Here is a 16,301-nt window from a genome sequence, read left to right on the forward strand (position 1 = left end):
ATTGCTCCATCTCTTAGGCCAAAAGCAACACAAACAAACAGCGTTCATCTCCAGCACATTCTCGACGCTCTCTTTCCCCCGCCTGATTGCATGTTTTTGCCCCGCCATTTCTCCCGTCTTATCGATGGCGGGGCTGCTCCGATAAACCTGCACCTGCTTGTCTTGAAGCTGCGATTCCTTTCCCGCCAATGCAACCGTCACATTCCACCACGGCGAGAAACGCAGCGATTCCCCTTTCTGACGCGTCTTGGTTCTGGGCAATTCCCTCGTTATAATAAACATATATCAATTTATTTTCTATTCCGTCATAGTCTCGCCCAATCAGCTGCCAAAATGTTCAAAAAAGAGTGCGTCGATATAGTCCCCTTCTTCCCCCCTCCATCCAAGCAAAAAAAACCCACGAGAAAAGCAGCAGCAAGAAGAACCTCTCCCCCCAGCTAACTGACAATCTCCCTCCAAATCCAACAGCCTCCCCACCGCTCCCAAGCAAAAGCTCAAATCCTCCGTCCAGCGCTCGCTCCGAAACTCGCTCCTCGCCACGTACCCCCTGCTGACGCCCTACATCGACGAGATCATGCCCAAGAAGGGCTCCCTCGAGAGCATGAAGCTGCCCGACCGCAACACGCTCTACGTGCTCGACTCCGTGCCGCTGTTCTACCAGCAGGACGGCTCGGACCTGCTGCCGCACCTCAAGCTCGTGCACCGCTTCCCGCAGGCGTTTCCCAGCATCCGCATAGATCGCGGGGCGATTCGCTTTGTGCTTTCCGGCGCGACGCTCATGGCGCCGGGGTTGACGTCCAAGGGCGGCAGGTTGCCTGTGGACGGCGCGAAGCCGTTGGAGGAGGGCAAGGAGATGGAGCAGGGGATTGTGGAGGACGGGCGGTGGAGCCGGGAGTTGGCCAAGGGCGAGCCGGTCGTGATTATGGCGGAGGGCAAGGAGGAGGCGTGTGCGGTTGGAATCTTGGTTGCTGGTACGGATGAGGTCAAGGCCAAGGGCAAGGGGCCCGTGGTCGAAGATGCGCATTTCTTGGGAGATGGGCTGTGGTATTTGAATGCGTAGAGTGGGTTATGATATCGTGGTGTTTATACTGGATTTTGTGTTTTTGGGATTGTACAGAATAAGATGGCATATGTATAAATTTCTCAGTTGCTGCCATCCTTGCTTCTTGGTTATATTTATTCCAGGATCCCGATGAGAGAGCCAACGTCAACAAAGCGAGTGGGCAAGTAAAATGCCCTCGCTTTGGCTTCAGTTATCGACACCCAACTTTGGCTGGCTTTTATTTCGAAGAATCATCATTATTAGGTCAATTTTTGTGAAGCGTTTCAATTATTCAAATACTATTCCTCAGTTCCTAAGTGCTATAGTCCAAATGAAGTTTCCATTCTCAGCATTCTATGAAAGCTCATGCCTCTTTAGCGTGTTGAGCATTCCATGTACTTTTCCTCCCTATTGCCTGTTGAAATAAAAATGCTAGCGTTCATAGTAATAAGAATAGCGTGCTTCAACTCGTTTCTGCAAGAAACCACATCTTTGGTTGCATCTACTACACCCTCTCGCCCCTATACATGAAGAGGAGAGGAGTTGTTTCATCTGCTACACGCCATACAGGGCAAACTGGTCAACGGAAGAGAAGATGATGATGGCGATATTATGACTTGCGATTCGAAAACTGTTCGTCTAGCCGCCGGGACGGGACGTTGTATCGGAGCCAGCTTCTAAAGTCAACCTCGACCCCAAAATTGTTTGGTACACGTTTTAGGATGATTCTTGTTTTGTTTTAATCTTCTTTGTGGCTCTGCGTTGGGTGTAATGATCATTGTGGCGACTCATGGCTGCCTTCCCAACATCTTCATGATGATTTGCAACAAAGGCTTGAACATCTTCCATGTTGTAAGTACCGTCAGGATTCTTGAGGCTCTTTTCCGGCACAATGCCATAGCTCGTATCATCCTCGAGAATAATCCTCTTCAGGGCTTTGGCAAGACACGATCTATAAAGAATGTCTTGTGGTTCTGAGGATTTAAGCTCCGGGATGCCGCCTTTTATGGATGTATTCCAGATAAGGTCTCTTTGTCGCTCGGCTAGAAACGCCTTGCGTCGAGTGTTGAACTCCTCTTCAACGCCAAATGTAGAGAAGGCCTCTTTGGTCACTTGCTCCCTCGTAAATTTCTGCTCCGGGAACTTTCCAAGGCGGCGGCATTCGGGAAGGAATTCGTCGACCCATTTCTTGAAAACAGGCCGATAGGTCATGCGCCGGCGATCGTTTGCTTTGAGTTTCTTTGCATCGGGCTCTGGTGCAACCGGGGGAACGTACATGAATCGACAAAGAGTAGCGTAATCAAACATTTCTTCGACGCTGGGGAAAGACTTGTCCCAGTATCCGTCCATTGGCATATCAAGAAAGTCCATGACCTTGGCTGGATCAGACGTGAGATAGATCCTGGCTCGCTTTCTATCAGACTCTTCAATCTCGGGGACTCTGAGCCACATGGCACTGTCATCAACGGTCAACCCGTAAGGTCTGATTGTTGAACCCATAAGATTCCACAGGTCTCCATGGCCGTGTTTGAAAAGCATCCAGCGTAGCTTACGCTCTGTTTCGCATACTCGGACGTCAATTTGGATGTGCTTTTTATCGGACCCTTCCTTGGCATCCTGTTCATCTGTCGGCCAAGGAATGGCTAGACTGCCCGCAGGTTCATTGCCTCCTGCGATAATTGATTTCTCTGCCCCAAGAGCTTTGGATATGGTTTGGATCGCGTAAGCACCTTCAGAAGCCTCTGGTTTCGGTGAGGCGAGCAGAAAATCGATGTCCCCAAAGTCCGTTTTGCCTGGGCCCTCAAGAGGAGACTCCACGCAAGAGTACAAAGTGCGGAGAATCTCTTCGCATCTGCCTTTGGTGGCTTCGTAGACTCTTTTCGGCATTCGGGGAGTTAAGAGTGGATTGCATCCTGACGAGAAAGCTGAGCCACCCATGTTGAGAACCTGTCGGCAACGGCTTTATTGGGGGATTCTGTTGTCTAGCTTTGAGCAAATTCCGAGCGTGATCCAGTGTAAATTACACTATTGTATGCCTCTAAAGCGAGGAGAAGTGTTGAATGGGAGTCTGTTCTTGAGCAATTAGCAGGTCCTCTGTCAGGTCCAACGCGTAGTACAATAGCCAAAAGCAGAGCTCGGCAGGCGCTTTATAGCTCGGAAATCATATCATGAAGCTTCCCAACAGCTGATCTCTGATTGAGGGTATTCTTTGCACTGCTACTCACCAGCGATCACCTCGAAAGGGTTCGTTCGATGTGATTATCCAAAAGATATGAGATTCTCGGTGTGCGATGGCGGGTTGAAGCCAGATGACTCTACTCTGTAAAAGGACAGCAAATGAGCAAAAAGTTGTCACGAGTTGTAGACCCGGAGAATGAAGCCAAGAAGAAATGTTTGAGCGAATAAGTTGAAATTATCGTGCGATGAAAACTGCAGAATGCAGTGGCGCCTTTGTGAAAGAAGGAGAAGAAGTAGAAGTAGAGGCCGGAAGGCTCAACTGTTTAAGACGTAGAACGATAAGCGCGGGCACTGACATGGATTTACAGCGACGCCCCCGCAGCCACCTGGCGCTTACCCTGTATTTGATGGAGGCTTCCAATGTTTATTGAGACAAAGTCTAAGATTTACGACATCAGGAAAGGAGGCCTGAGTCAGTGACTTTTACGAAGAAACTGGAGAAGGAATCATCCATCAATTGCACCGATCTAGGAGAAATCAACCAAGGCATGAATCACTTGCCGGGATGCAAATCTAGCTGCGAGCAACTGAGTCACGTCGTTCAGGCTGCATGACTGCAACCACCAGCTGTAGCCATTCCGAACACGACCATTTCTTCTTCTTCCAATGGCCTTCTTCTTCTTCTTTTAGTTAGATGAAGGACTGAAACGCGGGTAGTACGAAGAAGAAATAAATAGCAAGGCGCAGCAGTTCACACCAGCCTCATCATGCCACTAGGCGTAATCCCAGCTCTCTAGCGGCTATCCACAGATTGGACTACTACTTGAATAAATGCGAAAACGCAAATAGCAAAACATGTTGCTTATAACTAGAAGCTAGGTACTGGTATATAATGAGAAGCGAATTTCACACCTGTAGATGGTTGCTGAAAAAGAAAGGAACGTTCTCTTGGTCTGCCACCGAGTTTAAATAGAGAAACGCTAGGGAATCGAATATCACGACGCTGCTATTGCGAAACAGGGATATTGGTATTTCAGACGATGTCTCAAAGAGGAACTATATGGTTTTTCTTTAAAGATAGAGCCAAATAGACCAAATCTGTTAGCCCGCCTATATTAATTAATGTCGCAGTGTTTCTTGTTTCGTCGGTGATTCCATTACCATCGGACTTATACAATGTGTTGTTGTGCAACGAGGACTAGGCTGGCGACAGGGGAAAGTTTCGAGGTCGGTACTACCTAGCACTGCACTTTGGTGGTTGATTCCTAATGTCTTCCCCATAATTGGTGATATTTGAAATAGTAAGGCGCCGAAGAATATTGAATCTTTGATTACCTCAATTCGCACGACTGATGGATTAGACACCTTGTTTTAATGGACTTGACTGGCTTATAGGGATGCAATATCTTGAATACATGTACCTTGCTATCGCCAAAAACCGCTCCGCTGCAGCTGACAATTTGATAACCCTGGCGGGGTTGGACCTGATGTCTTCGCCATTACCCCACTGCAGCCTTGCGCTCAACACCTCTTCTTCTCCTTACTCTGTCTTATATCTGGTGACCGAGATCAGTCCTCCAAGGTTGACGTTGACTGCATATTGTAGGAGTAGCTAGTATCTTACAGGATGTCGTCGTCCTTGGCTTCACTCTGCGAGTACTGCTCAGTCATCCCACTCTCTCACGATCCAGAGTCAACCGAGCTGAAAGAGGTGTCATGGAATCTGGGCTCTTGGGGGAGAATCAAGCATAGTGACTGTCCTTTCTGCAAGCTCGTCGTGCGTGCGGTACAGGCTTTCCACCAGACTCAATCGGCCTGGTTCCAATTGGAGCCAGTCTCAACGAATAATGATATGGAGCTCCAATGGTTCTCAGCAATCGGGCCCGGAGGCAGGGGTGCTTTTACAATCGACCCTGCCCTACAGCAGGTCTTTATTTGCGCTTCTAGTAAGCTCAGGCCGTCGCTAGACAGTATTTCACCGTCATCTATCCATGTTAGGCCGACCATTGAAGCTGCTTTTGACGTCGATAGGCTTTCGCAATGGATCTCCACATGTACCCAAACCCACCACGATACATGCACCGTAGAAGTAGCCGGCTTTGAACAGGCTTTCCCAGGGCTTGAAGTCTTACGTTTTATCGACACCGAAAAGGAATCGATTGTTAGTCTCCGCAGCATCCCGAAATATGTGGCTCTCAGCTACGTATGGGGTCAAGCAGCGAGCGCCACTCTCACGACTACCAACAAGGATGTGCTCCAGAGGACGGGAGGGCTTCAGAAGGCTTGGCATATGATTCCCCTGACCGTCAAGGATGCAATTGATCTGGTAAGAAGGCTGGGAGCGCGGTATCTCTGGGTGGACGCCCTCTGCCTGGTGCAGAATGACGCCGCAGATCTGTCGAGGGGTGTACAGGTCATGGACGCAATATATGAGAGATCCTGGCTGACTATTGTTGCTGCTTCTGGACACGATGCTAATGCAGGTCTACCGGGAATACAGGATAGAAGCAGGTTTGCCACCTATCCCACAAGGATAACGAATGAGTTATACATGGATATTTTCGTCCCACTCGATCGCCTTTTAAAGCGTTCAGTCTACTCTTCTAGAGCATGGACGTAAGTTTGCTGAGCTGTTCCATCTGTCGTTTCACAACAAAATTAGGGATACCTTGCATCCTGGTACACATGCTGTGCAAGCTCCTGACCAAAGTCGACAGATTCCAAGAGCAGTTGCTTGCACGTCGTGCTGTATACTTCGTTGAAAACCAGATATTTTTTCGATGTAGGGAAAGGATATACAGCGAGCATGTCTTTGATCAGCCCTCGCCAGGTGGAGACTACCTCTTCAACTGGGCCTCTATGCTGCAGATCACAGCTGCTATGGAAACCCCATTGACTGATTTCGAAATCATGCTCTTGTACTACACACCAAGAGCACTAACGGACCAGAACGATGTTTTGCGTGCCCTGACGGGGATCATCCGGCGCGTATCCGAGAGGGCGAGGTGCCAATTCTTGCAAGGCATTCCCACGGCCGCGTTCGACGCCTTTCTAACTTTCCAGGCCCACAATGGCCTTACACGGCGGCGCAGGGGCTTCCCGAGTTACTCTTGGACGGGATGGAAGGGCGGTATTTGTATCGACTACAGCCACAGCATGTTTCAAGATGTGAGCAGATGGCTAGAGGAAGAGACATGGATTATATGGTATAAAAGAAGCCCCTCTGGAATTGTAAGCCTCGTTTGGGATCCTGCTGCTAGCGATTCGTTTCCACCGGATGATCGGACGTATGCTGGGTATCGTCAGCGACGGCGCTTCCGGCCACCCCAGACTTCCACAGGACCTGTAATTGCATCGACTAGGACATATCCAACGGAGCACCTCCCTTCCGAATTGAGTCCCTCTCCGTATCCTCTACTACAGTTCTGGAGCCTATCTGTCTATTTCAAGCTCTGCCCAGACGATATTTTTATGGGAAGTGCATTCATCATCAACCGTTCCGGGATGCGCATCGGCACGATCACCCTTGACGGACTTGACGAAGGCACGTTCTTCAACTGGCAAACCGTTTTCGAATTTGCTCTTCTCTCCGGTGTCGCAATTAGCGAAGCCCGCGACAAGACACCCAAGTACTGGGTCATGTTACTGGAATGGAAAGACCAGGTTGCAGAGAGGAGGGGAATGGGAAAAATAGAGAGGGATTTCCTTTACAGTGGGTGGGCGCCTGGCCCGGTGTGGAAAGAATTCATACTTGGATAAGAAGATGTATACTGTGTCATCTCTAAGCAACCAGTATTCCACGGCGAACAATTTGAAACAAGCGGATAGGATACAAGTGACTCTTCAAATCACTGGGAAAGGCCATTTGGGCAACTTGAAGGATTGGTAACGATGTGATTATTCTTGGATGAGAGAATGCAAATTATGGCATTTGGACGATTTGCCTTGATATGGATAGAGGATGACTTAGCGTTGCAAAAAATTTATCGAGATCAGATACCTGCCATTGATTAGCCACTCGAGATACAAGTATTAAACAGTCAATCACTCGATTCACAGGTACAGAATGAGAAAGAACCATATGTGAATAATGTAATGAGGGATACGCTGAGAAGAGGATAGAGAAGACAAGCATTGGCCTTGTTTTGCCTACAAATTCAAGAAGTTTGTTCACACTAAACTAAGCGCAGGATCTATCCAACGGGCCAATCGCCTTATGGTAGAATAGAACTGCCCAGGTTTATTGACATTAAATTACTCTCCTAATGGGCCCATCCTATATAGCCTGTACAGAGCAAACGTCAGTCTGTCACGGACATTGTTCAATTAGGCCATCAGGGCTAGTATTTTTTTTAAGAATGGCATGGCGTTAAACCTCCAACCTACCAGCAATGCCAGAGTAAGTGCTCCTTCAGCCCATGCGCTTTTTTAGGCACAGTGAGCTCCATTGGTGGCCGTTTGCCCATTACTGGGGTGGAGAGTAAAGGACGGCAGGAGGCGAGACGGGGGGGGGGACATTATCTAGTAATATAGTCTTAGTCTATAAACAATCCTTGCTTCAATAAGCCAAAGTAAGACCTCTCTGATTCTGCTATAGTACGTTTGTCTCACTATACGAGTGCTAATATGCCCTACACCGCCAAGTACTTATTAATAAGAAGCCATATTCTTAAATAAGAAGCCGTAGAGACATGCATTAGTATAAGAATCATTCAAGACATATGAGATCATAAATAAGACATGCGAAATATATCAATTAATAAGACTTGACACTTTAATTTTATATATAAGCGTCCTTTCTCCTCTTGGTACTCCTGTTCACTCCCCAATAGGCCATCGCTCAATCCCACCATATCCCTCAGTCACTTGGAAACTCAACATTTGGTTATTTAATTAGCCTCAGCTATCAAATTTACCATTCAACATGCAAATTTTAACTCTAGTTACTGCTGCAATTGCTTCTGTAGTGTCCGCAACTCAGGCTGCAGACGATGGCGCGCAAGCCACCGGTGTAAATAATCCCCAACCAATCAGCAGGCAGTGTTGACTCAATGCTAAATGTCAGTGTTCTAGGTTATATTCTATGAGCACACCAACTATGGTGGATTATCTTATCAAATTCCTTCTACAAACCGATGCTGGCCACTTCCACAGCCACTGTAAGTAGTAAACATAGTCTTGTCAGGCCTACAAGCAGATTCTAATGCTGGAAACAGGTTTCAGAAGGCATCTTCCATTCAGTTTATTAGTGATGGAGTAACTTGTGCTCTTTTCCGGTAAGTGACGACCTGGCCATGAGGCAATTTCACTGGCCGCAGCTGACAAGCACCAGCAATCGTTACTGCTTTCCTCCTGTGCTCTATGCAGGATTACAACAGTCTGTACCCGATCTTCATGATCTTGGGATCGGTGATGAGGTTGGCAGCGTTCATTGCACTGATTTCAATAACGACAATCAGTAAATTGATCAAGAAGGCATCAATATTGGGTCGCCACTATGTAATTAGGTTTACCCATAATGTTGGGGCTTTTGGTCTTTTAGGTTAAATGGTCTTGTGTCGGCTAGTAGCCATATCATTTAGTTCTCTTGTATCCTTTCGCTACCCCATAGTCTTGTTGCCAGTGAATGATGGCATGATTAGGATATCCGAGGTTCCATTACTACCATACACATTCATGAATCACACTTCACATCCCAAAAGCACTACATAAGTTTATTGACCTTGACAATGACGAAAGTAGAAAGAATCCCAAGCAGCCCCGGATAAAAGAAAAACCACGCCAGGGTATAAAAAGCAGGTCCAAGAATGTCCAATAGCCATGCGAGATGATGGAAAAGCTGCGCCAGAATATAGCTAAAGCTCCCCAAGGTAGAAAAGATTGCCGCAGCAGCAAGAACACATATAGTGCCCGTCGTGAGTGCCACAATTCTCGGGTCGTTCCCAAGTCGCTCCCAAGTTTTCCTCTTTAACTCGGCGGGGTCAGTCGGTGGTTCCCGGTCCCCATTGTGAAGTTGAGAGCGATGGGCTTTCTTCTTATTAATTCCTTTTCTCGGCACGACCCTGGTCTTTTCAACGAGTTTGCCGTACCTGTGTACATATTTTCCAGGCCACAATCACGTCTTACAGAAAATTCATCAAGGGAGGATCGTTTTCTTGCTTGGCTAGAGATTCGGTCCATATACAGACAGCAGTGATGAGGTTGGCATCTTGCTGTCGAACCCCCGCTGCTGCTGTTGGGCTGAGCGGTCGCGATCATTGCTGATTGGATGTTCGGTCCGTACTTCGTCCGCAGTACGTACCTGTTACTATCGCGATGTATTTTTGGTTGCCTGCATCCAACACAGCAAATGACATTACATTCTTTTCCAGCCCCTGCGTTCTACTCTGAGATAAGGAATGGCACTGAATGGCACTGAATGGCAACTGCATATTTGCGGTCTATGGTATACACAATATCTAGGCTTTGCTATTGTTGTATGGCAGCCCCTGGTTCCTGAGTTGGGCATTTGCATTCTGTTATGCCGTTTTCAGCGTTGGATAGGCAAGTTGCGGTAATTGAGGTTATCTCTAAGGTCAAAGCTTCTTTACTATTATAAGATTGTTCTATTTACCCAAGCTCTTAAAGCTTTACAGGCTCTCCAAGCACCCAACAGCCGGTGACTTTGCGATGATTGTTGGCCCCAACTTGCAATCGAAAGTCTATGCTGTTGACTCTTGGTAACGCCAAGTACATAGTAATTTCCGTGTGAGTAACAAAGGCCCTTATACGAACAGGAACGAAACTATCAAAAGTTCATGGGTCCAATCAGATGAACAGTGCGTCAGCACACTATCTGTCTAGCGTATGACAGATCGCTGTGTGGCTTGGAGCAATGTTCTGGACGACGGCTTCTAGTGCATTTTCAGCTGGCGAAAAGAGAATTTCAGCAACATGAAAGTATAAGCAGAGTTTCCTAGCGGTAACTTCAATGACCATCTGGGCTATATGCGTCTTCAAGATAGACCAAGCCAAGGGAACATTAGTCCTCTTCCTAGGAGGGTGTGATAGATGATAGATGCTAGTAAGAGGGCCTAGCCGATGGAGAAGAAGAAGAAAAAAAAAAGACTCGGCGAGACCCCAACGGCCCCGCAATCAATCGTGTCCATGGAACGGCGTTGGAAGCCGAGTCTGACGACGACCTTCCCAACTGGACCGGATCCGTTTAACAGGCGGAGGATATTGTGCCGAGCATTGTGATGGTTTCTTCGCCGTGTGTCAGGTGTGCTTCATGCTGGGAGACGCACAGACTGGGCTTGCTTGACCCGCCAAGACGGGAGCGGTTTGGCAGCAATTTCGTTCTGCCATCTTGGCCGAGGCAGCGTAGGATCGTCCAGGCACAGCACATGCAAAGCCCATTTCCCCAACTCTCAGCCGTGCCCATTTCGAGAAGCTTGCATTCAAGTCCCACAGAAAGCCGCCTATCCGGACTCGGGCTTCTAGACTTGTCCAGCCTAGCGATTGAGGCGCAGGACGTGGACGAACAGAGTTGGTAACGCGCCGCCGCCACACCGATCGAGGGCTGTTGTTGTCCGTCCTGGAGATGCCGAGCAGGAATACGGAATACGGAATGGGCCCGAGTCGCGCGCCAACGACGCATTGATGGATTGGACGTGCTAGCTCGTTTGAGCATGGCAAAGGGCCGTGACAAGAGAAACTATTGATACTATTGATGCAACTGCTGGATGTGGAGGCGAAAACCCCAGACGCGGATCCTCAGCCTCCCTTCCGCCACGGCTGCGACGCTGGGCTGCTACGTAATGGAATTTTTATTTGTTCATGGATTCAAGGGAATGATAAATAAGCATCGTCGTCGGCTTCTTCCATCTCCGCTTTTTTTCCTCTTCTCTTTTTCTTTCTCGTTTGTTGTTGTTGCCTCTAATCATCGCTGCAGTACGGACAGAGTCAGAGTAGGTGCATAAGACCATCACCACCAAGCGCAAGACCTCCCAATCCCAAGCAATAAGCAGAAAAACACCGCCAAAATGCGTGGTCTCGCCCTGTCCCTGTCCCTGCTCGCCGCCAGCTCAACGGCCGCGGCAGCTACCAAGCCCGCGTGCGCAAAGGGCCTCTACATGGTTGTCGCCCGAGGCAGCGAAGAGCCTGCGGGAACCGGTGTGACGGGCAATCTCACCAGCCAGATTGCCGCAAAGGTGCCCAACAGCCAGGTTGTGGCCGTCGACTATCCGGCCACGCTCACCGACTACGAGGACTCCGAGGGCGATGGCGTCAAGGCGATGCAGCAGCTGCTCAACAACTACGGCCAGGCCTGTCCGGGAAGCAAGATTGCAGTTCTGGGCTACTCTCAGGTGTGTACTGCAGTGATTTACGACAGGAGGAGCGGTGACGGCTTCACTGGCGAACATGAGCATGGGCTGACCTGATTCATCTTGCACAGGGCGCGCAAGTCTCGACTGACTCCATCTGCGGTGGTGCCGGCGAGCCTTTCATCGACGACAAGGCCATGTCAGACGAGGTCATGAACAGCGGTGAGTTTTCCGTCTTGGGCTGGGCGCCAAGCAGCCCGTGAGGGGAAAGTAAGGAAGAAGAGAGAAGAAAAAAAGCTAACGAGAAGACTGCCCTAGTCGTGGCCGTTGCCATTTTCGGAGACCCAACCCATGTCGCCAACCTGACGTACGACCGAGGCACCAGCGTGAACGACGGCGTAAGTGTAGCTGATTCTGAACCAAGATTGAGAAGCAGGCAGCTGACTCTGTGATCTGTGATTCTTGTTGTAGCTCTTCAACCGAAGCGCGGCCAGTGTCGACGTGTGCAAGAAGTACGCCAGCCGCATCATCTCGTACTGCGACAAGGGCGACATCTACTGCGACGCCGGCGGCAACCAGACCGTCCACCACCTGTACATTGAGCGCTACGGCGACGAGATTGTCGACTTTGTCGTCAGCCAGTACGAGAAGAGCACCAGCACCGGCTCCGGCTCCAACACAACCTCCAAGCCTCCCGTTCCCACCATGTCTCCCACCCACGGCCCTGGTGGCAGCAGCAACACCAGCAGCCCGACCAAGACCGGCGCTCCTACAACTGGCCCGACTAAGGGATCTGACGCCAATATGTTGACGAGCAGCCTGATGCTGGGAGGTCTGTTGACGGTTCTGACGGCCGTGTCTCAGATGCTGTAAGCGCGCGCGGACGGATGATGCTATAATGCAATATGGAGCAGTCAGTAATGCGGAGTTAATTGATGCGGGAGTCTTTCGCGGGTTTCTCTTTGATGCAATTGTAGAAGATTATATATGCGATAGAGCCCACTAATGATGAGACATTTGACAATGTGTGTAATGCAACATTATGCTGTGTTCTGTTCCAGCCTGTGTCTCTGTCGAGCGAGTACCTGTACTTGTCTGTGCTCTGTGTGTTGTGATTTGTGATTCGAGTTGCGAGCTGTTAATGCCCATGAAGAAACAATGTTGCAGAAGTGGCCATTATTAATTCCAATGGAGATGAAGAGACAAGATTCCATCTTAGTCAACAAGCCTCAGCCTTGATGACATGACTAGACCACGCGCTACTTGCCCTACGGAGATCGGCCGAAGATATCCGAGCAAACAATGAAGCCACAAATAGCAATGACAAGGAAGAATTAGAGTAATTGCACGTACTCGTAATCGTTTATCGCAGGAGACAGAATCACGATCCGCCCGGCTCGGCATTCGGAAGCCAAACGTCAACTGTCAAATCTCAGCCCAGCATCTGGAATCTGGAATCTAGCAGAAAGATACCATTCAACTTCCTCATCTGGCCTCATATGTCCTATCCAGTCCGTCCGCTCCGCACCGGCCTCCGCGGCGAAACGGCTGCTTCGTCGGGAGATGCATTGCAGTGCCAATCACGACTCGATGCAGAGCCACACCGATCGAAACAGATCATTCTAGCGCTCCTTTCTATTATCAATCAGCTCGATGAGTCTTACGCCCTTGCTGAATCTGCATAGAATGCCCTGCTTTGCACCCAAAAGGAAAAAAACAAAAAAGCCATGACGGGGAAAAAAAAAGTTTAGCGGCCGCTCGCCATGCCCGCAAGGCCAGGCTTTTGCCTCGAAAAGGCAGCCAAGACGCAACTCGGGCGCCGCAGTAAACCGAACAGAGATCGAGAGCCCCCCACAGTTCCCAAGAAATTGGGCGTCTACTCTTCTATTTTCCTGATTATTTTTTGTATTAACGCCTAGTTTTTCTTTGCAAATACTGTTACTTACTAGCATCAGCTGGCTAATAGGAAGCCGGTGAGATCCTCCTTCTCACGGCTTCTCGGTGTGCTATCGACCTATCGGGAAACTCCCATCATCAGTTCATCCAGCCCAACGAATGGCAAGTTGTCGCCTCCCCCCTTTTTGGATGGTCTAAACCCTCCCCCTCTCCCATGATTATTCCCGGCCGCAGAAGAAAAGAAGACAACAATGGAGATTATGATTCATCCATTGGCGTCTTTGTTGCCATCTTTTGCCCCGATCCGGCCTCGACACCGGAAAAGCCAAGGCTCCACAACCCGCAAAGGCCCATGGCTAAGTCAACACGCCTCCGTACGAAGCGGAGGAGCCCACTAATCTGACGACCCGTATCCGATTTTTTCTTTTTTTCTGCTGTGCATTTTTGCCTTGGTCGTGGAGAAAGGGCAGAAGCTATGTGAGGGCGTGAGAAGCTTAAAATAAGACGAGAGGAACATCTAGAGAGGGCGAGAATGCCGCTGGGAAAAGACTGTCTGTCAACCACTTGACTCTAAATCAACCATCAACAGGAGTAGAGAAGCTCTTGTTCCGCCCTCTCACCCCGATTGGGAACACACCGAGTGAGGACACCAGAAAGGAGTACAAGACAAGAAAAAAGACAGTTCGAAATGGGCCAGCCAGAGCCTCTCGCCGCCCTGGAATCCGGCGTCCTCCCCTCTGGCCGGACATCCTCGGACAACAGCCAGTTTCCTGATAAGGCCGAGGTCGAACGCCTGGGTCGAGCCCGTCCGGCAGTGCTCACCTCATGGCTGAACGAGGTCCTCTTCGTCGCCACCATTGTGCTGTCCATGACCATGAGCGAGTACTTCATCGGCGGCTTCAACATCATCCTGCCCCCCGTGGCCGATGACCTCAACATCCCCGAAAACACACGAACATGGCCCGCCGGCGTCATCAACCTGACAACAGCAGCCTTCCTGATGCCCTTTTCCCGCCTGTGCGACATCTACGGCGCCCGCTCCGTCTTCCTGTTTGGCCACATCTGGTTCATGATCTGGTCTCTCGTCTGCGGCTTCAGCACAAACACCATCATGCTCATCATCTGCCGCGCCCTGCAAGGAATCGGAACATCGGCCTTTACGCCCGCCGGCCTCGCCCTCCTGGGCCAGACGTACCGCCCGGGCCCGCGCAAGAACCTCGTCTTCGCCATCTGGGGTGCCTTTGCCTGCCTGGGCTTCTACTTTGGCATCTTCATGGGCGCCGTGTGCGCAAACTTCTTGACTTGGCGTTGGTACTTCTGGATCGGCACCATCATCGTCTTTTGCATCGCCTTCACGGGCTTCCTTACCATCCCGCGCAATCTGCATGAGCAGGACGAGTCTATTCGCATGGACTGGTGGGGTCTCTGCACGGTTGTGCCGGGCCTGATCCTCGTCGTCTTTGCCTTTACGGACGGAGGCCATGCGCCGCGCGGTTGGCAGACGCCAGACATTTATGTGACATTCATCATTGGCATCTTGTTCCTCATTGCGGGTGTCTACACTCAAGGCTGGGTATCTGCTCAGCCTCTGCTCCCTTCGGACCTGTTTAGGCCCAAGTACATGAAGCGGTTGTCTTTGGCCCTGTTTTGCTTGTACGGTGTATTCGGCTTGTATCTGTTTTACTCAAGCTACTAGTGAGTTGAACCCCTTTTCCTTTTGCTTCATTTTGCTCAGGACCATCTCACTAACACGCACAATTAGCATCGAAACCGTACTCCACACGACCCCCATCCTCACCGCGGCCTGGTTCACTCCCCTGGCTATTGGCGGCGTATGCCTCGCTGTCTGCGGCGGCTTCGTCATGCACATGATTTCGAACCGCATCTTGATGATGATCTCCAGCGTGGGCTTCCTCTTGTCGGTGCTCCTGTTCGCCATCATCCCCAACCGCGTCGACGGCCACCCCTCGACCGGCTTCCTCTACTGGGCGTACATCTTCCCGGCCATGCTGTGTGGCACCATCGGCGTCGACATTACATACAACGTCACCAACGTCTTCATCACCACGTCGATGCCACGGCGCCTCCAGGCCACTGCTGGCGGGCTTATCAACACCCTGCTGTATCTCGGCATGGCGTTTTGGCTAGGTATTGCCGAGATGGCCGTGTCTGAGGCGAACAGGCGGAAACTGCCCGAAGGCCTCAGCCTGCGGGAGCAGTACAAGATTGGCTTCTGGATCGGCGTTGCCATGGCTGGGCTGTCGCTGATACTTGTGCTGACCATTAAAATTGACAAGGCGGCGGCTGAGTTGACGGCTGATGAAAAGGCTGCTCAAGCCGAGCGCGAAATAGCATCGAACTAAGTCAACATCGTTGTCTTGGTTGTGAAGTCTCCTCTCTAATGAATATTTAATCTAGGAAGAAGATCGGTGGACGCATTAATGATTTATGGAAAGCGATTGTTTATTTCATATACGGGTTCGAGCTGCATCAAAGGGGCATTTGTTGGGTTCTTGTTATACTCTATAAACTTTAAGGAACTCCTAATAAAGGATATCATATAGAAAACTATAGAATTTAATATAAAAAATATACCTTTACTATAGTCTTAAAGATTAAAATTAAAAAAACTATATAGTAAAATAAAAGTTAAACTTATTAATAAAATAAAATAAAAAATTAATTTAAAAAAAATAAAAAAAATTAAAGCGGAAAGACCAACTGTGTTTTGGTTCTCGATTGACTAAATTAAGCAGCATAGAACCATATATTTGTGACATCGAAGTCCAACATAGTATGGTAGTCAAACCCACAATGAGTCAAAACCACTTCACAGTGGTTTAAGAGCATCCATTACGGCATACTCGATTACATATATT

General features: G+C 49.4%; 6 protein-coding genes across 6 annotated transcripts; 5 read left to right on the plus strand and 1 right to left on the minus strand.

The window, feature by feature from the left end:
• Positions 1-333: 333 nt before the first annotated feature.
• On the plus strand, positions 334-1,060 carry TRIVIDRAFT_54377 (uncharacterized protein; the record flags this gene model as incomplete). Its single annotated transcript, XM_014103039.1, has 2 exons — positions 334-347; positions 469-1,060. 2 exons carry the CDS (start codon positions 334-336, stop codon positions 1,058-1,060), a joined length of 606 nt encoding a protein of 201 aa, XP_013958514.1.
• Positions 1,061-1,759: 699 nt separating this feature from the next.
• TRIVIDRAFT_30536 (uncharacterized protein) lies at positions 1,760-2,980 on the minus strand (the record flags this gene model as incomplete). The annotated part of the gene is made up of 1 exon (XM_014103040.1): positions 1,760-2,980. The coding sequence occupies one exon, from the start codon at positions 2,978-2,980 to the stop codon at positions 1,760-1,762; it is 1,221 nt and encodes a 406-aa protein (XP_013958515.1).
• A 1,867-nt stretch (positions 2,981-4,847) lies between these two features.
• Positions 4,848-6,979, plus strand: TRIVIDRAFT_189668 (uncharacterized protein; the record flags this gene model as incomplete). Its single annotated transcript, XM_014103041.1, has 3 exons — positions 4,848-5,166; positions 5,233-5,836; positions 5,938-6,979. 3 exons carry the CDS (start codon positions 4,848-4,850, stop codon positions 6,977-6,979), a joined length of 1,965 nt encoding a protein of 654 aa, XP_013958516.1.
• A 1,165-nt stretch (positions 6,980-8,144) lies between these two features.
• On the plus strand, positions 8,145-8,682 carry TRIVIDRAFT_219763 (uncharacterized protein; the record flags this gene model as incomplete). The annotated part of the gene is made up of 4 exons (XM_014103042.1): positions 8,145-8,231; positions 8,294-8,379; positions 8,437-8,496; positions 8,553-8,682. 4 exons carry the CDS (start codon positions 8,145-8,147, stop codon positions 8,680-8,682), a joined length of 363 nt encoding a protein of 120 aa, XP_013958517.1.
• Positions 8,683-11,244: 2,562 nt separating this feature from the next.
• On the plus strand, positions 11,245-12,192 carry TRIVIDRAFT_129988 (carbohydrate esterase family 5 protein; the record flags this gene model as incomplete). The annotated part of the gene is made up of 4 exons (XM_014103043.1): positions 11,245-11,568; positions 11,658-11,748; positions 11,845-11,924; positions 11,998-12,192. Coding segments are annotated over 4 exons (690 nt in total), but the record flags the coding sequence as incomplete, so codon positions are not given.
• A 1,918-nt stretch (positions 12,193-14,110) lies between these two features.
• TRIVIDRAFT_61106 (uncharacterized protein) lies at positions 14,111-15,785 on the plus strand (the record flags this gene model as incomplete). Its single annotated transcript, XM_014103044.1, has 2 exons — positions 14,111-15,117; positions 15,185-15,785. The coding sequence occupies 2 exons, from the start codon at positions 14,111-14,113 to the stop codon at positions 15,783-15,785; spliced, it is 1,608 nt and encodes a 535-aa protein (XP_013958519.1).
• Positions 15,786-16,301: the final 516 nt, after the last annotated feature.

This window comes from Trichoderma virens (assembly GCF_000170995.1).
Source record: "Trichoderma virens Gv29-8 chromosome Unknown TRIVIscaffold_4, whole genome shotgun sequence".
Classification (NCBI taxonomy): domain Eukaryota; kingdom Fungi; phylum Ascomycota; class Sordariomycetes; order Hypocreales; family Hypocreaceae; genus Trichoderma; species Trichoderma virens.